This window comes from Oncorhynchus mykiss, chromosome 18 (assembly GCF_013265735.2).
Source record: "Oncorhynchus mykiss isolate Arlee chromosome 18, USDA_OmykA_1.1, whole genome shotgun sequence".
NCBI lineage: Eukaryota > Metazoa > Chordata > Actinopteri > Salmoniformes > Salmonidae > Oncorhynchus > Oncorhynchus mykiss.
In genome coordinates, this window is record NC_048582.1 from 23,338,543 (window position 1) to 23,366,120 (window position 27,578).

The 27,578-nt window shown below is 42.3% G+C and overlaps 2 protein-coding genes across 4 annotated transcripts in view; one reads left to right on the forward strand and one right to left on the reverse strand.

The window, feature by feature from the left end:
- Window positions 1-3,999, forward strand: part of LOC110495849 (beta-galactoside alpha-2,6-sialyltransferase 2) — a 23,799-nt gene extending 19,800 nt beyond the window's left edge. For 2 of the 3 annotated variants that reach the window (XM_036952288.1, XM_021571320.2), the window contains one exon: window positions 1,955-3,999. In XM_036952288.1, coding sequence (XP_036808183.1) covers window positions 1,955-2,202 — 248 coding nt within the window. In that variant the 3' untranslated portion in view covers window positions 2,203-3,999. The remainder of the gene's footprint in view (window positions 1-1,954) is intronic. The other variant, XR_002469480.2, reaches the window with a different exon arrangement.
- Window positions 215-24,251, reverse strand: LOC110495850 (pinopsin). The gene is made up of 4 exons (XM_021571321.2): window positions 23,206-24,251; window positions 6,259-6,584; window positions 4,254-4,487; window positions 215-1,792 (listed from the first exon to the last, which is right to left on the reverse strand). The coding sequence occupies exons 1-4, from the start codon at window positions 23,573-23,575 to the stop codon at window positions 1,448-1,450; spliced, it is 1,275 nt and encodes a 424-aa protein (XP_021426996.2). The 5' UTR covers window positions 23,576-24,251; the 3' UTR covers window positions 215-1,447.
- Window positions 24,252-27,578: the final 3,327 nt, after the last annotated feature.

Below are 27,578 nucleotides of genomic sequence, written 5' to 3' on the forward strand. Positions count from 1 at the left end.
TGGGGCACTTACAGACAAAATCTTTGCAGATTCTGAAACTTCAGAGTGTTTTCTTTCCAAAACTGTCAAGAATATGCATAGTCGAGCATCTTTTCGTGACAAAATATCGCGCTTAAAACGGGAACGTTTTTTATCCAAAAATGAAATAGCGCCCCTAGAGCTCTAAGAGGTTAAACGACGAAAAAGCCTGGAAGGAGGAGAGATGACTAGAAACGATTCGGTTGGCCGTTTTATGTATGGATTAATTGTCGGAGTAGAGGTCCTTGTGCATTTCAGGTAAAATAACAACTCAATGTTTGTCCCAGGACAAATTAACTAGCAACAGCAAGCTAGCTAAATCGGACAAATGAACGTTAGCTCGCAAGTGCAAGCTAACTAGCTAAATTGCCATTCATGTTTAATGATTTTCGACCTGTCCCCAAATGAATGTCATTGGTTCAGAGTTTGTTTTGATATTTTAACCTGCGTGTCGTGATCGCATTTGGTGTGGGGGGCAAAATACATAGCGCACGATGGCGCAGCCGGGTTGGGTTCTGTGTATAACAGTTATGACAAAAGCCTTTTAGGTACTGTAACAGTAATGACAACACTAAAGCCGCTGCAGTCTTAGACCCCAGAGTTGTATTATCGACGTAACGTGTAACAATATGAAAACCAAAGTTGAGGAAAAATACAAGTTTTTATTTTTAAGTAAACACCACCACACTGTTGCGTTCTCATGGCAAGACTTGACAGGAAGATATCTACACATTTTACTGAGTGACAAAGTAACAGTTGACCATCTAGCTGGGTCGGGGCGGTTGACACACCTTCTATTACATGGATCATCAACTAGATTCAGCCGCGGGCCGACGTATTTATTTTTTTCTTGAGCGGATGGGCGGGGGGACAGAACATAATTGCTGTAGAAGCCAAAACCGATAACATTTACTAAAGCATAATCATTTCAAAACTTTAAATCAATTGGAGCTGATTTCATGGTGTTTTTAGTCTTACGTCGAACAATGTAAATTCCAATATATATTATGTATTTTGCTATGAACTTGCGGGGCCAAATAAATCCACCTGTAGGCCGCCAGTTGGGATATCCTGTTTAAATAAGATAATAGATCACAGGTTAGTTTCTGGGGTGATGACTACTTGGAATAGATCACTTTGTTAGTAGAAGATATTGATAGTTCTGTCTGAGTAACATTGTGGATTAGGTCACTGTCTGTATAGAAGAGTTCTCTGGTGACCCAATGACTCATGATGGATCACTTTATGGGTAGTCTGAGGCGTTTTCATGATGACAAATCACTATGGAGAGTTGTTGGGTGACGCCACATGAGAGATCACTGTGTAGACCGTTTTTTGGGGGCGGGGGCGACACCAAATGACAAATGTCAGGGTTAACACCACATCCTCTGTAGAGTTCTCGGTGGTGACACTATCATAACACAGTGGATCACTGGATAGCGTTTGTCACGTGGGGGAAAGGGGGGGTGGGTTGAGAAGGGCTTCGGGGGGTAGTGAGGGGGGTAGGCGGCTGTCCACAGGAGGTGATCTCTTGGTTGGGGTCTGGGCTGGTCTGTTCGGAGACTGGGGTGGTGACTTCACGGTTGTTAGTGCTGCACTCCACTGTGTGGGGATGGTGGTTGGCGCAGGTGGAGAGCTGGGGCGTGACTGCTACGTTGTTACTGTGACCCCGGCGGTTGAGCTGGATGACGGTGGTCTTGGAAGGCATGGAGGAGACGCCGTTCTCAGAACTGGGCCGTTTGCAGTGGAACAGGATCAGGAAACACCTGTAGAACTGCAAGAGAGGGACAAAGAGAGCGTATGTGAGGAGTGTTTGTGAAAGGGGGGAGTGTGTATGTGAGAAGGTGTGTCAGAGAGCGAGTCACTCCCCGTTTGTCAACACAGTGTAAACCCATAAACTGTAATGAATTAATATTTGCCCTGTTTTTAATTCCAGGCATCGTCCTGATGATGTCGCTGTGCGAGGAGGTCCATGTCTATGAGTACATCCCCTCTCTGCGTCAGACAGACCTGTGCCACTACCACGAGCACCACTACGACGCCGCCTGCACCCTTGGGGCGTACCATCCCCTGCTCTTTGAGAAGCTACTGGTCCAGAGGATGAACAGCGCCTCGCAACACGACCTCAAAACCAAGGGCAAGGTCACGCTCTCTGGGTTCAACGCAGTCAACTGTGGGCCCTGACCTTTGACCTCCTATGGCCATCAAGAGACGGCGCGTGCCGATACTAATCAAGCAACTGAAGAGACTAAGTTGAGTCAGCACTGTCGTCTGTGGGCCATGCTCTGGCGTTTGACCTTTGACCTGGACAAAAGTGAAGAGGAGGAGAGTGGTGCCAATACTAATCAATCTTAGGCTGTAGAGGTTAAGCTAGCGTGCTCCAGAACTGCTTTTGCCGCAATGGATAGTGTCAAACTGAAGCTGCTCTGGCCATCCGGTTCGGAGACCAGAGACTGTCAGGGTGTTGAAATGATAGTTGTTTCACAAGCCGTTTAAACATTAAAAGAAGTGAAATAGTTTAAAGGCCGAACTCTGAAGTGACGCCTACAGAGGAACTTCTTCGTTTTCGCTGAGCCTGGAAAAAGACAAAAACAGCCTGTTGCTGCTGGTTAGGATAGCAATAGTCATCAATGTTGTAAGGAGGGGGGGGGGGTTTAGGGCATGTGGATGTCATGTCGTATTGTGTAATGAAGTAGTCCTTCAGGAATGTATTCCTACTGGAGAGATGGGTCATCTTTTTAAGGTATTGTTCTTGTGACACAATGTTGTACATGGGTGAGGTCTGGGTATGAACGTGGAAAAGTGATCTATGGATTAAAATATTGAACATCGGTCAAAAGGCATTTTTTGCCGATTCAACTAATCAGGTGCATTTCCATGTACAGGTCATGCATGGGAATAGAGAATTGAAAACATGCAGTGTAAAGGGTTTACTTGAGAGGGTAGGTTTGAATTTAAGCAGTTCAAAAAGCACGTTGTGTTCCTTTTTGGTTTAAAAATATTGCAGACCTTATTTGAGAAATTCAGGGATAGTAGTGTATGTAGGTCTATGAGGAAAAACAACTTTTCTTTTCACTTTTTTTGTGTATGGACCAGTCTTAACCTAACCACTGGTGTGTGTGTGTGTGTGTGTGTAAGGAACTTTCTTATCAGTGTCCTCGATGTACGTACGCTATTTAAAGTTACTGTACCGCAAGACCAGATGGTCAAACTGACAACAGTTACTTTTCCTGGCCTTGACATGATTCTACAGCCACACTGTGTAAATAGAATGTAAATGTGGTTTGTTTGCCTATTGAAGTCTTGTCAAGTGTAATGCAATGAATGCAGCTATGAATAGTTTGAGGCGCATTTATAAAAAAAAATGTTAAAAAAAGTTTAACCTTTAACTAGGCAGGTCGGTTAAGAACACATTCTTATTTACAATGACGGCCAAACCTGGTGTGTGCCGCCCTATGGGACTCCCAATCACAGCCGGATGTGATACAGCCTTGATTTGAGCCAGGGACTGTAGCCTCTTGCACTGAGATGCAGGGCCTTAGACCAGGAGCGCAGTGGTCTAAGGCTTTTGGTAATGGTGATAGACTTGATACTGTGCCAAATGTTCCCTGTGTGAAGTTAACTGTTAGTTAACACTACATCTTCTAGAAATTAACCACTACAAAAGCAAAGCAGAGGCCTCAGCTTAGAAATATAAATGGACAAAATGTCCTTACGATGATTCACTTGTTTGTGTACATTGTGAATGGAATGCACAAAAACACAACAATAGAAATGTGAAGTGTTGGCTGAACTACTGTTGGAGGGTAAACACTAATATTGACACCTTTTGGGATCTTTAAACAAAAATCCTGTTTTTACAGAATTTTCTATAGCCAGAATCAGTTTGTACTGAACATCATTTGTTAGTTTGTCTAAAATTTGTATTTCTTTTCCATTCTTTTATACTTAAACTGTTGTGAATAAAGATATCTTACTTGCCTTGTGAGTTGACCCTTGTCTAACTAGCTGTTTAACTACATATCCCACAATTCAAGAGGCAAGGGCTGTATCTCAATTGCTTGAAAATGTATTACCTGCTCGTCTCCTCCCTTTTGATTGAAACATACTTGACCAGTGAAAGAAATAATGGTGGAAGCGCCTCATTGGGCTGGCTTTCATCTGGTCACGTCTTTCACATCAATGTAACGGAGGAGATGAGTAGAGGACACATTTTTGGTTTAGGTTCTGCTCACCTGTTTGTTCATGAGTATATAGATGAGGGGGTTGATGACGGTGCTACTCTTAGCCATGATGGAGGGCACCACGGTCAAGATGGGGGTGATGAGGCCCGGGTGTCCAAAGGTGGCCATCATGGCGATCACGCCGTAGGGCATCCAGCACAGCAGGTAACACACCACCGTGGTGATCACCATGAACAGGATGTGGAACTCTCTCCGCCGCGCCGCCGACTTACGGATCCGCCCCACCTGAGAGGAAATGATCATACATAAAGTTGTGCATAAATGTATGTCCTGAGAGGCCAATCACATAGGAGGATGTAGAAGGACATACAAGGTCTTGTTACTATACTTAAGAGAAATGTAATTTCCTTCCTTCACTGCTTAGGCTAATCAATGTTTACATTTGTATTTTATATAAAAGCCTCCTTTCCCTTGACATAGGTTAATCAGTGTCATACTTCACCTACACTTTAAAAAAATCATCCTTCCTTGTAATAGGATAATCACTGTTTCAATTATTTTAATAAAGACTTCCTTCCCTAATTGACTTTAAAAAAGGCTAAGTGACCTGACAGGACTGGATGAGTGACGCAGGGTTTCCAGTTCACTACCTTTTACTTATCCTGTCATGTCACATCAGTTATTGCTTGAACTTCCAGGAAGGAAGAGCGCTTTTTAAAAACTATTCTAACAGGGCTACGTTTTAGTCACGCAAGTCGAAACACTTAATCTCATTACCAGGCCAGACCTGTCTGATCTGAGTATTCTGAAACACCTGTAGCCATAAGATCCAGTCCCAGCTGAGAAAAAAAGTCACACTAGGCAACTGCCTAATTATCTAGTCACAAGTTGCTTTCTTAATAGGATATCAGTCTTAATTGCAGTGGAAGAAAGGGAACCAAGTGTTTATTTTTTTTTTAAGGATACTCCATCTGTCCAATGAACACTGTCTTAATCATGTAAAAGTAGTGTTCAGTTTCTCTCTTTGCGCACACTCTTCTCTCAATCTGTAACCACCAACTTCCATTCCATGCATCTCAGTCTACAGACCACTGAAGACAGGGCATATTTCTACAGGAAGTCCATATGAAGGAGTAGTACTGAGTGCATATTACATGTCTATATATACATATATAGTTGCAGCATTATGTTATTCATATTGTGGGCTGAAAGCCCATTAGCTGTTCTATAAATACATGACTGTGAACATGCAAGTGTGATTTGGCAGTTAAACTGCAGGATAACCACGGTGGTAATATGTGCAATTAGACACTTGAATGGTAGCCTAACAATGGATGGTAGCTGCTACCAACTCAGTGTTCTTGTGGTTAGCGTGTCTGCCCTGAGATTGGGAGGTTGAGAGTTTGATCCCCGGCTGTACATCAAGCTGCCTCGTGCTACAGAAGAAGGAGAGCTGTTTTGGCTCGCTTGTGCAAAGCTACTTACTCGCGGTGCTTAGCCCTCTATAATTCAGTGGTGACCGTGCTAGTAATCAGCAATACATTGACTTTGCGGGGCTAGCTGGGTTCACTATCTGAATGTATGTCAAACAAATTATTACTTAAACACGGAAGGGTGGAGACACCAGATAACGCTGACTGGGAGAGTGAGATATCACTAGGCAGTGCTTCAGCATTCTACCCAATAACTGACAGTTTAAACACTGCAAGTCTTTCTGATTATCAGTGGTTTATCAGCAGGTTCAGACCCTGACAACATGCTGATCTGGGGCTTTGCATGAGTAAACTTGACTCTCCTCTGCTCAAGCCTCACTTCTATTGATGTTTTATTGACGAAAACACACACACGTGCAAATGCACCCATCCATGTTGGTTTTAGGTACCGTAAACACCTACCACTTCTTCACAGGTAGATGATTACAGTTATTCAGAATAAGAAGTTTGCTTGAAGAATAGCGAATAAACAGAATATGTGTAGGCAAACATTACATGGTGTGTTTTGATTGATTTCAAGCCATTTTTCATTTGAACCCATGTGGATAGGTGGGACAGCCCACCTGTTTGACAGCGTAGAGCAGCCTCCCGTAGCAGTAGACCATGACCAGCACAGGCAGCCCCAGACAGAAGATGAACAGGCAGATGATGTAGGAGTGAGATTGGGGAGTCTGGGATGTCCAGGTGACCGAGCAGCTGGTCCCGGCCCCCTCCAGGCCGTAACTACTCCAGCCCAGCAGGGGGGGCACTGTCCAGAACAGGGAGTAGAGCCAAGAGCCCGCCACAGCCAGCAGAGGCTTGCGGTAGTCGGGGGCCCGCTTGTTGTACACAGTTAAGGTGCTGTAGCGGTCATAGGAGAGGAAGGCCAGCGAGATTAGCGACACAATTCCTGAGAGATGGATAGAGAAAGAGAGGGAGGTAGGGAGAGAATGAGAGAGAGAGCGAGAGAACAAGAGGGATGGTGGTATACCGTGATTACCCATTACATGGATTATTGCGAGACAGTCACTGAGACAGATTGTGGTGCACTGGCAGGCTACCCTTGAAAACAGACTAACTTCATGTGTTCTGTTTGGCTTTTCTAAACTGAGCCTTAATACCCAAGTAAACAATCACTTTTGAAGGGGGAACATGTCAAATTCCCTATTTTATGCGGCTATTTTAAGCAGCCCCATGAACACATCAGAGTGTGCATTACAGCAATGAAGAGGAATATTGCAGCCCCTGCAATTATGAAAACAATACTGTAGGTTTCAGTTACATTTTGAAAGCAAACTGCCTTTAGTAGTCTAAGTTCAGTGGGATCTGTGAGAAGTTGTGCACTGTGTTAGGTTAACAGATAGGAGTGACAAGTCCAGTAATCATGTGCATATGGTTCTCTATACTGGATTTATACACTCTTAGAAAAAAAGGATTCCAACAAAAACCCTTTTTGGTTCCAGGTTTAACTATTTTGGGTTCTGTGTAGAACTCTCTGTGGAAAGGGTTTTACATGGAACCCAAAAGGGTTCTACCTGGAATCAAAAAGGGTTATCCTATGGGGACAGCCGAAGAACCATTTTGGTTTCTAGATAGCAGGTTTTAGCGGATAATACTTTAATTTAGCCACTTAAAACCCCCAAATATATCTTATCACTTCAAGGGCAATATCATATGACGCTTGTACTGTATGTGCAAACCATCTCAGCCTCCAGTATTTATGGTGCAATAGTTTGTGTCGGGGGGCTAGGGTCATGCTGTTATATCTGGAGTATTTCTCCTGTCTTATCCGGTGTCCTGTGTGAATTTAAGTATGCTCCCTCTAATTCACTCTCTTTTTCTCCCTCTCTATCCCTTTCTCTCGTTGGACCTGAGCCCTAGGACCATGCCTCAGGACTACATGGCCTGATAACTCCTTGCTGTCCCCAGTCCACCTGATCATGCTGCTGCGCCAGTTTCAACTGTTTCAACCGCAGGCAGGGCTATGGAACCCTGACCTGTTCACTGGACGTGCTACCTTGTCCCATACCTGCTGTTTTGGACTCTCTACCGCACCTGCTGTCTCTAACTCTGAATGATCGGCTATGAAAAGCAAACTGACATTTACTCCTGAGGTGCTGATCTGTTGCACCCTCTACAACCACTGTGATTATTATTATCTGACCCTGCTGGTCATCTATGAACAGAGTTCCTCTGTGGAGATGGGAGAATCTTCCAGAAGGACAACCATCTCTGCAGCACTCCAACAATCAGGGCTTTATGGTAGAGTGGCCAGACGGAAGCCACTCCTCAGTAAAAGGCACATGACAGCCCGCTTAGAGTTTGCCAAAAGGCACCAAAAGGACTCTCAATCCATGAGAAACAAGATTCTCTGGTCTGTTGAAACCAAGATTGAACTATTTGGCCTGAATGCTAAGCGTCACGTCTGGAGAAAACCTGGCACCATCCCTACGTTGAAGCATGGTGGTGGCAGCATCATGCTGTGGGGATGTTTTTCAGCGGCAGGGACGGGGAGACTAGTCAGGATCGAGGGAAAGATGAACAGAGCAAAGTACAGAGAGATCCTTGATGAAAACCTGCTCCAGAGAGCTCAGGAACTCAGATTGGGGCAACGGTTCACTTTCCAACAGGACAACGACCCTACGCACACAGCCAAGACAACGCAGGAGTGGCTTCGGGACAAGTATTTGAATGTCCTTGTGTGGCCCAGCCAGAGCCCGGACTTGAACCCAATGAAACATCTCTGGAGAGACCTGAAAATAGCTATGTAGCGACACTCCCCATCCAACCTGACAGAGCTTGAGAGGATCTGCAGAGGAGAATGGGAGAAACTCCCTAAATACAAGTGTGCCAAGCTTGTAGTTTCATAAACAAGTAGACTCAAGGCTGTGATCACTGCCAAAGGTGCTTCAACAAAGTACTGAGTAAAGGGTCTGAATACTTATGTAAATGTGATTTCAGTTTTTTTATTGTTTATTGATTAGCAACAAAAACTTTGTTTTTGCTTTGTCGTTATGGGGTATTGTGTGTAGATTGATGAGAGAAAAATAAATTCAATCAATTTTAAAATAAGGCTGTAATGTAACAAAATGTGGAAAAAGTCAAGGGGTTTGAATCATTTCAGAATGCACTGTATGTAGCCTATCTGCACTGTACTTTTGAATTATACCACAGAAACAAGCTTAGTGAAGTGCGAGGGATTTTTCTTTGAAGCTAAAGTACAAGAACATGCTTCACAGATCACATGACTGTGCAAATAGCAATTCCCAACAACTGAAATGGTATAATCTACAGTAAAGGCCCCTGACAGGGCTTGTTTTTTGTTTTTTGTTTTTTTCACCTTTAATTAACCAGGTAGGCAAGTTGAGAACAAGTTCTCATTTACAATTGCGACCTGGCCAAGATAAAGCAAAGCAGTTTGACACAAGCAACAACACAGAGTTACACATGGAGTAAAACAAACATACAGTCAATAATACAGTAGAAAAATGAGTCTATACACAATGTGAGCAAATGAGGTGAGATAAGGGAGGTAAAGGCAAAAAAGGCCATGGTGGCGAAGTAAATACAATATAGCAAGTAAAAAATATAAAAAATATTTTTAAAAAGAATAATAAAATAAACACTGGAATGGTAGATTTGCAGTGGAAGAATGTGCAAAGTAGAGAGAAATAATGGGGGAGCAAAATAAATAAATAAATACAGTAGGGGGAGAGGTAGTTGTTTGGGCTAAATTATAGATGGGCTATGTACAGGTGCAGTAATCTGTGAGCTGCTCTGACAGCTGGTGCTTAAAGCTAGTGAGGGGGATAAGTGTTTCCAGTTTCAGAGATTTTTGCAGTTCGTTCCAGTCATTGGCAGCAGTAAACTGGAAGGCGAGGCGGCCAAAGTATGAATTGGTTTTTGGGGTGACCAGAGAGATATACCTGCTGGAGCACGTGCTACAGGTGGGTGCTGCTATGGTGACCAGCGAGGTGAGACAAGGGGGGACTTTACCTAGCAGGTCTTGTAGATGACCTGGAGCCAGTGGGTTTGGCGACGAGTATGAAGCGAGGGCCAGCCAACGAGAGTGTACAGGTCGCAGTGGCGGGTAGTATATGGGGCATTGGGGACAAAATGGATGGCACTGTGATAGACTGCATCCAATTTATTAAGTAGGGTATTGGAGGCTATTTTATAAATGACGTCACCGAAGTCAAGGATCGGTAGGATGGTCAGTTTTACAAGTGTATGTTTGGCAGCATGAGTGAAGGAGGCTTTGTTGCCAAATAGGAAGCCAATTCTAGATTTAACTTTGGATTGGAGATGTTCGATGTGAGTCTGGAAGGAGAGTTTACAGTCTAACCAGACACCTAGGTATTTGTAGTTGTCCACATATTCTAAGAAAGAACCGTCCAGAGTAGTGATGTTGGAAGGGCGGGCAGGTGCAGGCAGCGATCGGTTGAAGAGCATGCATTTAGTTTTACTTGTATTTAAGAGCAATTGGAGGCCACGGAAGGAGAGTTGTATGGCATTGAAGCTCGTCTGGAGGGTTGTTAACACAGAGTCCAAAGAAGGGCCAGAAGTATACAGAATGGTGTCGTCTGCGTAGAGGTGGATCAGAGACTCACCAGCAGCAAGAGCGACATCATTGATGTATACAGAGAAGAGAGTCTGTCCAAGAATTGAACCCTGTGGCACCCCCATAGAGACGGCCAGAGGCCCGGACAACAGGCATTCCGATTTGACACACGGAACTCTATCAGAGAAATAGTTGGTGAACCAGGCGAGGCAATCATTTGAGAAACCAAGGCTATCGAGTCTGCCGATGAGGATGTGGTGATTGACAGAGTCGAAAGCCTTGGCCAGTTCAATGAATACGGCTGCACAGTATTGTTTCTTATCGATGGCGGTTAAAATATTGTTTAGGATCTTGAGCGTGGCTGATGTGCACCCATGACCAGCTCTGAAACCAGATTGCATAGCGGAGAAGGTATGGTGGGATTCGAAATGGTCGGTAATCTGTTTGTTGACTTGGCTTTCGAAGACCTTAGAAAGTCAGGGTATGATAGATATAGGTCTGTAGCAGTTTGGGTCAAGAGTGTCCCCCCCCTTTGAAGAGGGGGATGACCGCAGCTGCTGTTCAATCTTTGGGAATCTCAGACGACACGAAAGAGAGGTTGAACAGGCTAGTAATAGGGGTTGCAACAATTTCGGCAGATAATTTTAGAAAGAAAGGGTCCAGATTGTCTAGCCCGGCTGATTTGTAGGGGTCCAGATTTTGCAGCTCTTTCAGAACATCAGCTGCCTGGATTTGGGAGAAGGAGAAATGGGGAAGGCTTGGGCGAGTTGCTGTGGGGGGTGCAGTGCTGTTGACCGGGGTAGGGGTAGCCAGGTGGAAAGCATGGCCAGCTGTAGAAAAATGCTTATTGAAATTCTCAATTATAGTGGATTTATCGGTAGTGACAGTGTTTCCTATCCTCAGTGCAGTGGGCAGCTGGGAGGAGGTGTTCTTATTCTCCAAGGACTTTACAGTGTCCCAGAACTTTTTTGAGTAAGTGTTGCAGGAAGCACATTTCTGCTTGAAAAAGCTAGCCTTGGCTTTTCTAACTGCCTGTGTGTATTGGTTTCTAGCTTCCCTGAAAAGTTGCATATCACGGGTGCTGTTTGATGCTAATGCAGAACGCCATAGGATGTTTTTGTGTTGGTTCTACATTTCTTGAATGGGGCATGCTTATTTAAGATGGTGAGGAAGGCATCCTCTACTGACGGGATGAGGTCAATGTTCTTCCAGGAAACCCCGGCCAGGTCAATTAGAAAGGCCTGCTCGCTGAAGTGTTTCAGGGAGCCTTTGAAAGTGATGAGTGGAGGTCGTTTGACTGCTGACCCATTACGGATGCAGGCAATGAGGCAGTGATCGCTGAGATCTTGGTTGAAAACAGGTGTATTTAGAGGGCAAGTTGGTTAGGATGATATCTATGAGGGTGCCCGTGTTTACGGATTAGGGGTGGTACCTGGTAGGTTCATTGATAATTTGTGTGAGATTGAGGGCATCAAGCTTAGATTGTAGGATGGCTGGAGTGTTAAGCATGTTCCAGTTTAGGTCGCCTAGCAGCACGAGCTCTGAAGATAGATGTAGGGCAATCAGTTCACATATGGTGTCCAGAGCACAGCTGGGGGCAGAGGGTGGTCTATAGCAAGTGGCAACAGTGAGAGACTTCTTTTTAGAGTGGTGGACTTTTAAAAGTACAAGTTCAAATTGTTTGGGTACAGACCTGGATAGTAGATCAGAACTCTGCAGGCTATCTCTGCAGTAGATTGTAACACCGCCCCTTTGGCCGTTCTATCTTGTCTGAAAATGTTGTAGTTCGGAATGGAGATTTCAGAATTTTTGGTGGTCTCCCTAAGCCAGGATTCAGACACGGCTAGAACATCCGGTTTGGCAGAGTGTGCTAAAGCAGTGAATAAAACAAGCTTAGGGAGGAGGCTTCTAATGTTAACATGCATGAAACCAAGGCTATTACGGTTACAGAAGTCATCAAAAGAGAGCGCCTCGGGAATAGGAGTGGAGCTAGACACTGCAGGGCCTGGATTCACCTCTATATCACCAGAGGAACAGAGGAGTAGGATAAGGGTATGGCTAAAAGCTATGAGAATTGGTCATTTAGAACGTCCAGAACAGAGAGTAAAAGGAGCTTTCTGGGGGCGATAAAATAGCTTCAAGGTATAATGTACAGACATAGGTATGGTAGGATGTGAATACAGTGGAGGTAAACCTAGGTATTGAGTGATGATGAGAGAGATATGGTCTCTAGAAACATCATTGAAACTCTACATTGAGGCTCTACAGTGAACTAAGCCAATAAACACTAACCAGAACATCAATGGACAAGGCATATTGACATTAAGGAGAGGCATGCTTAGTCGAGTGATCACAAGGGTCCAGTTAGTAGTGAGGTTGGTTGGGGTAATGACGATTCAGACAGCTAGCCGGGCCATCGGTAGCAAGCTAGCGTAGGACGGTGTTCTGTTTTTAGCCACTTTGTGCGTTTCCGTTAGTAGATTAGTGGGGTTCCGTGTGGTAGAGGGGATCAATCCAATTGGCAAAATGGATATAGTAATAGTGACCCAAGAAAAATTGTCTGAGAGACCTATTCAGATAGCAGCCGATAAGACAGCTAACGATTAGCGGGCCGCAGATGGCCGTTCAGGTAACGTCGCGACGGAGGAGCCAGTTGGATAACTCCCTCGTGCAGATAACGTCGGTAGTACAGTCGTGAAGGCCCGGTGGGGCTCCGCATCGGCAGTAAAACGGTTCCGGATAGGTGATTGTAGCCCAGGAGTGGTTGATGGAACTCTTCAGCTGGCTAGCTCCGGAATAATTGAAGTTTGCTCCGGGACCGACGTAAGCCAATAGTCACATGGATAGCAGCTAGTTAGCAGCGAGATCCAGGTGTAAATGTTCAGAGCTTTCGGTTGAAATCCGTGGATATGGAGAGAAAAATAGGTCCGGTATATTCTGGTCTGAGTCGCGTTGTACAAAACTGGCGATAGCTTTTCGAGCTAAAGGATAGAGGATGACCATCAACCGTGGTTAGCTAAATACTAACGTTATCCAGTAAACTGGCTAGCTTCTGGCTAGCTTCTGGCTAGCTCCTGGTTAGCTCCTGGTTAGCTTCTGGTTAGCTTCAGGCTAGCTTCTATTGTGGATTTCAGATTTGAGGTAAATAATACTTTTTTTTTTAATTGGTGAGGCGGGTTGCAGGAGTGTGTTTTGAAGATGAGTTTTTGGAAAAGAAAATATATAAAAAGGTATGCGAAGAAAGATGTAAATATATGTATACACGGGACACGACAAGACGAGGACAAAGGACGTTTGACTGCTATGCCATCTTGGACACACTATGTTTACAGATCACATATCAACCAAATGAGAAATTAAAGGAGAAAATACCTTTTCCGCTCATATATTTCTCACCATCACGGCAAGTCATGTGCGTGTGTGTGAGTGTGACTACGGTATGTGTGTATAGGGGTGGGCTGAAATGACGCATTTGCTGCAAATGAGTCATTCCATCACTCCACATATTCCACTGTAATTACTGCGCTATCAGATATGATTTCAGTGACAGCTGATCAAGTGGTTCATATCATGCATTTGGAATAAGACACTGGCTTAATCAAATCCCAAAGTTGAGCAACTGAAGTGTCAAAATCCCTCTAATTCACTACTGATACTCCTATCACTGCCACCAATAACGTAGGTCCATTTTCTCACAACCTACCCAGAACCGATTCCAGTGAATCACACAATGGATAAACCGAAGTGGTACTGGTTATAGCAGTGTGTGGATCCTTCTTTTCTTCTGAGATATAATCACATTATTTCCACACACCTGTAAAAAGGCAACTCAGATGTGCCAGTGCTTTTCCTACAGTGAATCACACAATGGAAAATGTCACACGATGCTCTCCCGGCTGTGAACGTTTGCTTTCTCCATCAGTTACATAACCTGTCTATGCTAATGACAACTATTTACATAGCCCAAACAAGAACCCCCTATGATCCTCCAGCCCCATGTATAATGAAGACACACACACACACACACACACACGTAACAAACCCCCTGTCACGGTTACCCTGTCCAGCCAAGAGGACAGTAATCAGCCCAAACTGACTCATCTCTACATGCAGTGGCATGCACACCCATCTTAATCAACTCTCTCTGTCTTCAGGCTCTTCACACACACACAACCTCCAGGCATCAACAATTCATATTCATGTAATATATTGTATGTTAATAGAAAAACATGTCAATCATAATTCTAGGTAACAGAAAAAAATATTTAATTATAATTCTAGGTAATAGAAAAAATATTTAATTATAATTCTAGGTAATAGAAAAAATATTTAATTATAATTCTAGGTAATAGAAAAAATATTTAATTATAATTCTATGGTGTGGAATATGGCCAATCATTTTGAGAAATGTATAATTGTGTTGGACAATTGGACATTATAATGGTAATGTTATGTCAATGTATAGGTCTTAAAGTTGAAGTCATTGAATAGAAATATACATTTTGCTTGTATATTGTAGAAGATTAACCATACAGTTCATCTAGGTTCTATAATTTGTTTTTGGAGCGGTAACTGGGAAGCCAGGTGTCGATATCGACAGTATTCATTATCTACATATACCCCTTGGCCAAATCATCCCCCAACATGCTCTCCAATTCCACTGCTAAACTGATGACACACAAATCTATGTTCAATCCAAACCTAACTCTGACCCCCCCCCCCCCCCCCCCCCACACCATCACGCATCAGCTGTTTAAAATAAATAAAATCGTGGATAAGCTCAAACATTCTGAAACTCAAAATCTGCACCTTACAAATCCTCGCATGGCTTGGCCCCCTCCTGTCTCTCAGACATGCTACACACCTACACCCCCATCCGCAGCCTTCCATCCTCTGACACAGGTTTACGGGTCACCCCCGTCATCCCCCACTACGCTTCATGGGGGATCGCGCTTTCACTCTCTGGAACTCTCTCACAGCTGAACTTCCTCAGTTCGGACTCCATCCGAATCTCCAAAAACAACCTTTTCAGAATAGCATTCAGCCTTTAGCGTTTTAAACCGTCTAGCTCTTTTTATTTTTTTTCTACCTATCGGGTTACAGAGGTCGTTCAAGTAGCCTCTCGATTTGAACTGCCTTCGTGAGCTTGACATTGTAATTGCTGTTGTTGCTGTTTTCCCCCATGTATTAATTATCTTGCTATTTTTGGGGTGCCGCGCGCCTTTGTGGTAATGCACTTTGCTTTTAGTATTGTCGTGTTTATTTAGGCTATTTTATGTTTTGCTCTGTATGTGTCCCTAGGTATCTTCAAAGGCACAAATACAATGTATTATTCTTATTATATAAAATGCTGTTGCAAATGAAAACGTTGCTGTAGGAAGCTGCCGAAGCTGTTGCTTTAATAAGGACCTCTGAGCGGGTCATCTTTCAACATAAGTTTACTAATTTATCGAGGGGTGAGAAAGCGATGTGAAATTCAGAAACAGCCTTGGCTTAGCTCTGTAGCTCAAAACAGTGGGCACATGCTGCATGCCTGTCATTTCAGATTGGATATTCAATCTACTCCACTCCCCAGTTACATTTCTTTGACTCAATCAGTGTAAGGCACACAATCACACTCCCTCCTTCGAGGACCAGAGGGCGGAAAAGACGCTACAGCAGCAAGGCCAGTGATTGGCTCTTCCCTCTGGTTGACCCCTAGGGGAGCCGACCTGTCAGTGCAGATGAGGAAGCGGCCAAGTTCATCCATGTCTTTTAACCCCCTTCCCTCCACCAAGAGACTAGAGAGACAGTCAGACTCAGACCATGGTCCGTTTATCATGCCCAGGTTTCTCATATGCCAATATTTCATATTGAATTCCATGTAGAAATCTCATAGGAGTCCCTGATTGTATATATTTTCCCTCTTGAGAAACCCCCCTGCCCAATTATACATGATGAATTTCCCAAGGTTTTCATCGATTTATTTGCCCTTTCATTTTTTTAAATTTGGTATCTCATCAACCTCTGGGTCGCCCTTAAAGAGTAATTACATTTTCTCACATGTGTCAGAAGGTAACTATCTCAACATCATCATTTTCTATAAATAGATCAACAAGAAACAGTGAACCAATACCAATAACTTACCAAACTATAGTATGCATGAGAGCATAAAGTAACTCACACAGACTGAATATATGTGATACATATATCAGTGGGCATTACATACATTCTTAATATATAATTCAATTAGATGTATGGAGTCACAAAGGACTTACAGTGCCTTCGGAAAGTGTTCAGACCCCTTGACTTTTTCTACATTTTGTTACGTTACAGCCTTTTTCTAAATTGATTAAATGTTTCATCAATCTACACACAATACTCCATAATGACAAAGCAAAAACAGGTACTTTTTTTTGTTGCTAATTTATACTGAAATATCACATATACATAGGTATTCAGACCCTTTACTTAGTACTTTGTTGAAGCACCTTTGGCAGTGATTACAGCCTCAATTCTACTTCAGTATGACGCTACAAGCTCGGCACACCTGTATTTGGGGAGTTTCTTCCATTCTTCTCTGCAGATCCTCTCAATCAATGTTGCTTCCTAAGTGGACAGTTTGATTTCACAGAAGTGTGATTGACTTGGAGTTACATTGTGTTGTTTAAGTGTTCCGTTTATTTTTTTGAGCAGTGTATAACGGTTGGCATTGAATCATATTTTTGGTTTCAACAAATGTACTTTTTTTCAATTGAGAAAACCTAACTCATTTACTTGTAAAAAATGTTAGGGTTGATCCAAAGGGTCATTTTTTACAGTGTACATACTTCCTGCTACACACGTATATCGTTCTACATTTGTATGTCATTCTACGTACATACAGTCACTTTGGTTTGAAATGTAAAGCAGTCACTACACCATGCTTTGAACCATGATGACTTGTGTAATCTCATCTCACAATCTCCCACCATCTCCACCCCATGTTAGTTCATTTCTGTGAGAGTTCTTCCTACACTCCAAAATATCCTCCTCTCCTCACAGCATGTTCTAATCTTCAAAGATCTTTTTAATCATGTCTATCAGCGCCCCTCCAGATTACTCTCGAAACAGAGATTTGGGCCCTGCCACGCTTGAGCACAGAGAAAAAAGAAGCCACATTCCACATAAAGAGAAATGTCTATGGTTGTGCAGATGTTTGTGGATCCCTTCTTCTGTTTGGAGGCTGTTTTTTTTTTGGAGAATAGACATAAAAGTTTGCGGTTGTAGTCTATTTTAGGAGAAGAGTAGATGTTCGGGAGCTGTTTTTGCTTCAGACCTCCATTTTAGCTACTGCTGGGTAGCGGATGGTCGGGAGGCCAGGTTTGGAATGAGGACCCCAAGCAACAGCTGTAACCCATTACGTAGCTATCTGCCAAGGGCACAATGACTCTGCATGGAAACCTCTCTTAATTTAACTACCCAATATGCTTCAGAGGCACAGGACATCTGTTAATTATTCAACAGTAGTAGCCACAAAAAGTCTAAATTATTGAACATTATATTATGTGAAAATGCAAGGTGCGTCCACTTTTCTCAAAGTAAAGTTCCTATATCTATATTGATCTTATAACTAAGAGCAATAATGCTCCTAGTTATAAGTGTTTCTAAGTATTTTATAAACTGTATATTACTGACCACTGCAGTGCAGTTTGTGTGCACGTATTCTGCAGAGGGTTTCAACTGCGCACAGTTTGGCACATAGAAATAGGTGAGTAGGTGAGAAAAATGTCTGTCCCTTTCACTGTGTCATTGTGGATTGGGCCGCTGTTCTGTAGAACTCACACCTATAGTGGGAAATTTTGTCCACTAAAATGACAGGGTGTGAAATGAAAGTGGTTTGGAGTTCCTGGATTCTGGAACACCATGTACTGCACCCTAATAAATTAACATAACACTTTGACATCAACACTACTATGCTCCAATAGAGGGAAGCATTGGTATACTCCAAATTGCAGTAGTGTAACCATTCTCAAATACTCATATTGGCTTTAAAGCTGCCCTATGGCAGGTCACTATGAGGGGGAGCTGGTCGTAGGAATGCACAGGTAGCGCTTTGCCAGGTGAAGGACTTTGGGAAAGTGTTTTGGGATGGATCTTCCACCAGTCCAGTGGATTGGTTTCACTGTCAGCAACAGGAGACTGAAGGTAGCAGCTGAGTTCATTTTCTACCAGCTGGATTTCAGTGAGACCTGTGGTAGTGGAGAGGCTTTTTGAAAAAACTGCCCAGTGACTTTCTCTTTTTAGCTGGCAGTTGTGGTGAAGCAGCAGCAGCATCGTCTCCCTGTGCTGGGCTTGGGTTTTCATGTCCCTCATTGACCATCTCTGAGACAGCTCTTGCTTTATTGTGGCCCACCTTCTCCTCTTTGATGTAATGTGTTTTAAACCCGAGGGTCGACCAACGAGGATAAGTCCAGGAGGTCATCATATTTCTCCTTCAGATAGTCCATGACTATCGTTTTGATGGTTTGGGTGAGCTTTGTTTCTATACCAGGCTGTGTCAAAGACTCCAGCCACACATGTCATAGACTGGTTTCTCTGCTACCGCAAGGCAAGCGGTGCCGGAGCGCCAAGTCTGGGACCAAAAGGCTCCTGAACAGCTTCTGCTCCCAAGCCGTAAGACTGCTGAACAGTTAATCAAATGGCTACACAGACTATCTGCATTGATCCCCTTTTTCTTGCACTGGCTCTATGCACACATGCTACACTAACATTCCAACGCAGCCATGGGTGAACAGGGAGCACAGGAGGGGACTAAGCATGCACCCCCGAGGGACCCCCAGGTTGAGGGTCATGGTGGCGGATGTGTTGTTGCCTACCCTCCCCAGGGGTTATTTATAAGGGTTTATAAGTATTTTATAAACTGTTCATTTCTAGTTTGTAGATCTGTAATAAACGGTTGTCATAAACACATTGTTTGAAATGGTGTGCTCGTTAGCTGCTTGTTAAATAATCAGCTCAGAAAATAAGAGCTTGCCTGTGACACAATTACTCCAACAGTTGATATTACTGAATAAAAATCCATGACCTGATATGTAAACACACAAAGGCCCAGAAGACTCTTCTTCTATCTAACAACTGCAGAGGGTAGCCTAGAAAGCCAACAGCCAGGCAGAGCTATGGCATAATAGGTGCTGGGCTCAGTGCTCTGCTATCCCATGAACAGACTGACCTTCTTATCAACCATAAACACCCCTCAGCCCGTTTTCAAAACCCTTGACTCATGTGATGTCACAAACACTGAGAATTGCCCTAGTTTTGCCACCTCAAACCAGAGACAAATGGGCTGGGCCGAGAGGAATTCTAGAAAGCAGAGATACTCCGGAGTAGATATTGAAGGAATTCCCCTTGACCACACCCACAAATTGTGGAAAACAAACAGTATTTTCTATGGTTGCTGTAAAGTTGCTGTATTGTTCAATGTACAAGTAAGCAGGTCAAAAATCACAACCTACAGTTCGCTATGCTCCGACATACAGCCTGCAAGAAGAGCCGATGATTTTGGGTTTGTATATCGATTAGCTCTCTTTAAATGATGATTTATTCGTTTTAGTCTCTGAATCGTTTAATTAAACTTTTCGCCACCCGTTCCTGATATAGGAGGGGAGTAAAAACTACAAACTGTCTCCTGAATTAGCCTAGTGTGCATGGGCACACGTCGTCTCAGTGTCGTACTCTTGACTACAGCTGCAAAGAGGCGTTGGCAGACTTATTGCTGAGACAATTTGTTCAACGATTTTTTGTGGTAAAGGGCAATATAGCAGGTTGTGGAACATTGGTGGAATAATATAATCTTACGGTCGTTAGAAGATGTAACAGATTGGCATTTTAAGGAACAGGACATGATTGTGCATTCTCCTTTTTTAATATTCAATGATAATTCAATGATAATGATATTAAAATCCTGGCTTGCGCTCACTTCTCAATTCCCCTCATGAGTGCACCTTTTGTGGAAAGCTTTGGTGGAGAAAACCTCTTGGGGCAAATTAGGAGAAGTAACAGAATGGCACTTGAAGGAACAGGGCAACCTTATGCATTTGTCCTTTTTTATATTCAATTATATTGAATGATAATAATGATATTCAAAGCCCGCCCTCCCTCCTCAAGTCCCCTCCTGAGTGCACCATTTGAAAGTGTGTGAATCCCCACTCCTCCTGCTGATCTTTCATCTCCATTTGATTTACAGTGAGTGAGCCCCACTTCATATGTATATACTCTATTCTAGTCAAGGCTCATCACACCTTTTCTACTCATATACCGTCCATACACACCATTATATACATTATTATTTATGTTCCGGACATGGACATTGCTCATTCTGATATTTCTTTATTTTGATTTTTGGGGGATTATGTACAATTGAAGTTGGAAGTTTACATACACTTAGGTTGAAGTCATTGAAACACATTTTTCAACCACTCCACAAATTTTTTATTAACAAACTATAGTTTTGGCAAGTCGATCAGGACATCTACTTTGTGCATGGCAAGTAATTTTCCTCACAATTGTTTACAGACAGATTATTTCAATTATAATTCACTAAATCACAATTCCAGTGGGTCAGAAGTTTACATACACTAAGTTGACTGTGCCTTTAACAGCTTGGAAAATTCCAGAAAATTATGTCATGGCTTTCGAAGCTTCTGATAGGTGAATTGACATCATTTGAGTCAATTGGAGGTGTACCTGTGGATGTATTTCCAGACCTACCTTCAAACTCAGTGCCTCTTTGCTTGACATCATGGGAAAATCCAAAGAAATCAGCCAAGATCTGCACAAGTCTGGTTCATCCTTTGGAGCAATTTCCAAATGCCTGAAGGTACCACGTTCATCTGTACAAACAATAGTACACAAGTATAAACACCATGGGACCACGCTGCCGTCATACCGCTCAGGAAGGAGACACATTCTGTCTTCTAGAGATGAACGTACTTTGGTGCGAAAAGTGCAAATCAATCCCACAACAACAGCAAAGGACCTTGTGAAGATACTGGAGGAAACATGTACAAAAGTATCTATATCCACAGTAAAACAAGTCCTATATCAACATAACCTGAAAGGCTGCTCAGCAAGGAAGAAGCCACTGCTCCAAAACCGACATAAATAAGCCAGACTACGGTTTGTAACTGCACATGGGGACAAAGATCGTAATTTTTGGAGAAATGTCCTCTGGTCTGATGAAACAAAAATAGAACTGTTTGGCCATAATGACTATTGTTATGTTTGGAGGGAAAAGGGGGAGGCTTGCAAGCGGAAGAACACCATCCCAACCGTGAAGCACGGGGGTGGCAGCATCATGTTGTGGGGGTGCTTTGCTGCAGAAGGGACTGGTGCACTTCACAAAATAGATGGCTTCATGAGGAAGGAATATTATGTGGATATATTGAAGCAACATCTCAAGACATCGGTCAGGAAGTTAAAGCTTGGTCGCAAATGGGTCTTCCAAATGCACGATGACCCCAAGCATACTTCCAAGTTGTGGCAAAATGGCTTAAGGACAACAAAGTCAAGGTATTGGAGTGGCCATCACAAAGCCCTGACCTCAATCCTATAGAAAATTTGTGGGCAGAACTGAAAAAGCGTGCGCGAGCAAGGAGGCCTACAAACCTGACTCAGTTACACCATTTCTGTCAGGAGGAATGGGCCAAAATTCACCCAACTTATTGTGGGAAGCCTGTGGAAGGCTACCCGAAACGTTTGACCCAAGTTAAACAATTTAAAGGCAATGCTACCAAATACTAATTGAGTGTATGTAAACTTCTGACCCACTGGGAATGTGATGAAAGAAATAAAAGCTGAAATAAATCATTCTCTCTACTATTATCCTGACATTTCACATTCTTAAAATAAATTGGTGATCCTAACTGACATAAGACAGGGATTTTTTACTAGAATTAAATGTCAGGAATTATGAAAAACTGAGTTTAAATGTATTCGGCTAAGGTGTATGTAAACTTCCAACCTCAACTGTATGTATTGTTAGGTATTACTGCACTGTCAGAGCTAGAAACAAATATTTCGCTGCACCTTAACGTCTGCAAAATATGTGTTCACAACCTATACAATGCATTTGATTTGATTTGGATTATAAATAATATACTTTTTGTAGGGGCAAATCAAGTCTCAAAATGTAAAGTGCCGATGACAAACTTTAGAAGCATTTTTAAAACGTGAACACACTACAAGTTTGCATTATCTGCTGTGCAGATAATGCTACAAAAGGGTGATCAAATTAAGATCCTACATCTGTAGCCCTGAATCCACTTCCATTCCACTAAACAATTTCACACACACTGCATAGCGTCACAGACAAAAAGCTTCCTATATCTGGGTCTAGACAGATTCATTGAAGGTATCTCTAAAGTACAGTGAGATAACTAACATCATCACGCTGATAGAATGGGTCTCTATTTTTCTCTCCCTCTCTTTCTGTTCCACTTGGCCGTGAGAGTACATAAGCAATGATTTCACACGTCAGAGGAGTCACAATTAAACTGTCTGTGGGGCACAGATGCAACTGCTGACAACACACTATCCATAAGACAATTCTGCTGTATGTGTGACATCAGGAACAATAGTGGGCAAACCCAGTCATGTGGCACGTGGGAAATCTGAAAGTGGAAGTCCATCACTTCGCTCCAATAATGCAATCACTGTACCCCACACTACACCTTTCATCGGCAACATTATCTGATAAAAATTACCTATAGACAGACAGTCCCTAGTTCAGGACTCTCCAACCCGGTTCCTGGAGAGTTAAACGTCCTAGCGCAGCTGATTCGGATTATTGGCAGGTTGATAAGGTGAATCAATTATTTGGCACAATTATTTGGCACAATGATTTCTTTAAACGCATCGATGAGGCATCGAGGCTTTGATTGTGTTATTGTGAGAAAAATATATATAGTTACTTTGGTGACTATTTTGTTACGTAACAGTTGACTAAACTCACCGAAACAAGAGTTGGCGAAGCCGTACCACATGCACCCGTGCTTCCCGTACAGCCAGCGTGCTTGTAGACTGGAGGCGAAGCTGAGCGTGGTGCCACAGAGGCACACCAGCATGTCACTCACGCTGATGTTCAGCAAAAGCATGTTCACAGGAGTCCGCAGAGTTTTGAACTTAATAAACAGGATCAATACCACCAGGTTATTGATGAAACCAAAAACCATAATAGATCCAAGGAAGACGGACATAACATGGTGTCCCGTCCGAGACAGTCTTTTCGCCGGGGGCTCGTTCCATTCTTGATCCAGAGAGCTCAGTGGATCGTCGATGCTTCCATTCGAGCTGAAATTTAAATTAGCCGCCTCGGTATACATCGTTTTCTGTGATCCACATTCGAGAATGTCTCACATGGAGAAACAATTATAACATTTCTACCGTCAATGAACTACAATAGGCTACAGCATCACGTTTTCAATTGGCAATATCAACTGCCGACGGAGTTGTAGGCTAGAGGTGGTCGTATAGAGCCCACCGGAAAAAAACTTTAACTTCATTTTTCCGAACATGAATCCAGACTCAAGCCTTGTATCCTCAGGAGGTACAAAACAGGCTCATTCCGCTTGGAAACTGTAGTAGACAATTATGGCGTTGCAATTTGGAGTTGAAAATAATGTATAATGCAAATAGAAATAATAATAAAAGGATAATAATCAACAATAATAGTCACTAATATCCGATCAATCCAGATTAATCCAAATTTGCGTAAAATACAAATAGTCGAAGCCTTATAATAAGATTATTATAAGGTGAATTTAGTTGGCTTGTCTCTCTACAAAAGCTATGGCACAGACGAATGCAATCCAATGGCACTGCTCTTCTCATAGCTCCACCACATTCAGATTAGAATGCATAGACTGAGCGCGTTTACTTGGCTGGCCTCCCTTTAGTAGCGCCGATGGGTTGCGTTAATCTGTCGTGAAGGCAACTAGAGTGTAACATAATGACGCAATAAAATTGCCATCGCCTACCAATCAATGAGAAAAAGCACTGTAGTCTCCCCCTTGTGTGTTGGTATAACTCACCCATTCCCTGATGGGTGAGTCATTTCTGAGATCTATCACGCAAACAAGTCGAAGGGGGACAAGCCCCTGGTAGCTTATTTTATGGTGGGTAAACAGGGACTTCAGCTACCAGTGGTCATTATGAATAGTAACACTAAACTTACTACTTTCATATTGAATTTATTAAATAAGTTATTTAAACAAATGACACAAACTCAAAAGTGGGAGTTTGTTTGCAAAATTACATAGAATGGTGTTTCATGTGATTGTTTTCATTTTGGAGCTGAAAAATGGGAAATTCCCAAGGAAAGTGTAAAACGAAAGACTGCCCTTTCATAGGTGATCGCCGGGGGATTGAGTTCAACCACAACTCTCTCTCTGAGATTCGGCTTTACTTGAACATGAAGGACATGGATTTTCACACTGATGTTCCCTCTCTATTTCACATAATATTAAGTTGACTGTTTACTGTTCCCTGCTTCCCTATAATCTGTGTAGAATGATGAGCAATGCAGCATAGAATACATTGCAGCCTATGACACTTCCAAGACAGTTCAAGTCTTTCAGCAGATATAGCGCAATCACAGAACATTATAAATATTTTAGGGAAATCATTTAAGGAAAGATTTTAAAAGTTCACAATAAGTATTGTTGACTCAAAAACCCTTTTGGAAAAACCACATGATTTCACAAGTGGTAAATCACATGATGTTTTGCAAATGTTACATTTATTCCACATGTGAAATTCATTTTCACATAACCTTTTCCACATGTGAAATCGGAAACACTTCATATGTGATAATAGTTCACGCGGTGCCCTGTCGTTAAGACGTCCTCAGAACGTCACGCAGTGTTTTCAACTTACATATTTGACCCACATGATTACATTGTGTATGTTTTTTTTTATACAGTAATTGTTGTTCAACATGTCCTCACCTGGGATTTGAACTCACAACCTCTTGGTTCAGGACATTCCGATTTAATTGCACATGCATTCCTACACTTTGAACTTCAAAGTAAATCTCAGCTTTGTTAAAAATACACTCAAGAAAAACGATTATATTTATCAAAGTGATTCAGGAATAACATTAAAACAGAATAATATTCCCCACCAACATTAGACAACTATACAGAAAACCATCGAAATTGCTGAAATAAGTCAATTAAATCAATGAGGGGAGAATAGTCCAATTAATAACTGATAACTAAGATAGCAAAAGAGTGCCATCAGCACTGCTAAGTGCAAAGATGTATTATAGGTCAAGAATCTTTAGAGGACTTTTATGAATGCTACAGACTTTGTGGCAAAGCAGAAATATCAGCATATCCCAAATCCAGAGGTTGTGAGTTCAAATCCCAGTTGGGGTCATATTGAAAAAGTCAGTACTAAGTGATCATGTCAAATGTAATCATCTTGATTAAAGATGTTTACGCTATTTTAGCTGAACAGCACACCACATACCATTTCACTACTTCCCTTACAAAAAACACATGTGCAATGTGCAGTTTTCATGTTGAGCTGAAATTCTCACATGAAAACAAGAGACACACGAGGTCAGTTGTTCAAACCACATGTTCACCTGTATTACATTCAGAGTTCACATATGAACACCACTTTTCACATGAAGGATAATAACACGTTTTCACCTCACACATTAATTTTTGATTCACATTTGAAATTTGCAGTTTTACATGTGAAAAACGTTCACGTGTGAACATTGAATTTGCACTTTCCCATGTAAAAATGTTTTCACATGTGAAAATCTAACTCTCACACGTGGAATTGCATTTTCACATGTGAAAAACATTCACGTGACAATCGAATTTGCGGTTTTACATGTTAAAAAACGTTCAACAGTTGTCAGGTGTAGTTTCATGATATCACATTCAAATGTTGCATCCTCATGTTGTCACATTTATTTCACATGTGTAGATTCATGCTATCACATGTTGCTTTTACATGTTGTCACATGTTATCACACTGACTGGTTATATGACCGAGTTCAAACGTATAGCGAACACCTTTTCACGGGCTGCAAAATGTACGATAGTTTTCATTAGACACACATCCATGCTGGTCCGTGGTACTCAATACTTTTTGTACAGCACAGCGCTGCCAAGTTTCAGACGCTCCCCCTCTCATGTCTTATCGCTTTAATAGTATTTTCTTGTTCTTCATCACCACCATCACATCAATATCCTTCACCAAACAATCTTCCCTGGCGACGTAAAAAATGATAAAATCAACGTTTATTGGTCACGTACACAGATTTGAAGGTGTTACAGCAGGTGGAATGAAATGCTTATGTTACTAGCTCCCAACAGCGCTATATAATGTCTAACAAATAGAATGCAAATGCACAAATAATAAAAAGATGAACTCAAGAAATGACAGAATGGGTCTAGTCAACAACCCTGGGTAGATATATTAGAGTGAGCATGTGTCAGAATCCAGAATATAAATACGTGGTGTGTATAAACAGCATATAAGTAAGGCAGCTCCTAGCATCTTCCCATTTACCAAAATGGCAGTCAAGGAGAGGTTGTGCGGTGCTTCATCATCGTCATTACCACCATCACTACCACCATCATATTCATCACCACATCATCATCCTTCTACACTAAGTCGACAGTCTCTTTCCTGACAATGTGAAACAGCTTTGAGCGTTTTCCAATTTACCAACTTGGCAGTGAAGGAGAAGTGGTACGGCAGGGTGCGTCTTCCTGTGTCCTTGCCACCACCAGACCCTGTTAGTGAAGGATTTATGCTCACGCTGGCCGTGTCGTTTATGTCTGGTCACGCTCCTGTAATCACGCTGATATTTATGGATAAATTCCTCTGTTGAAGGCCTGTAACTCATAATGCATTGATTAACCTTGTACAAATCAACTCAAAGTGTATTTGCCACGTACAGAGATTAGCAGATGTTAAAGCAGGTGCAGCGAAAGGCTTTTGTTTCTAGCTCCAGCAGTGCAGTATAAAGTCTAAAAGTACTAATACACAAATAATCCCAAGAAAAAAAGATTTAAAGAAAGAAGAAGAAACAAGAGATTAAGAAATATCAGAAGGAGCCATATCAGAGTCTGGGATATACATATGTGATGTGTATAGACAATATATATATATATATATATATATATATATATATATATATGTAGGAATAAGGTACACCACAAAAGTATGTGGACACCCCTTCAAATCAGTGTAACTGTACTGTAGTCCATATTTTGGAATGAGATGTTCGACGAGCCATGTAGTGTACAACAGTTGTTATATAGGATGAGTTATGTCGAGACTACAATATGCATGCGCACA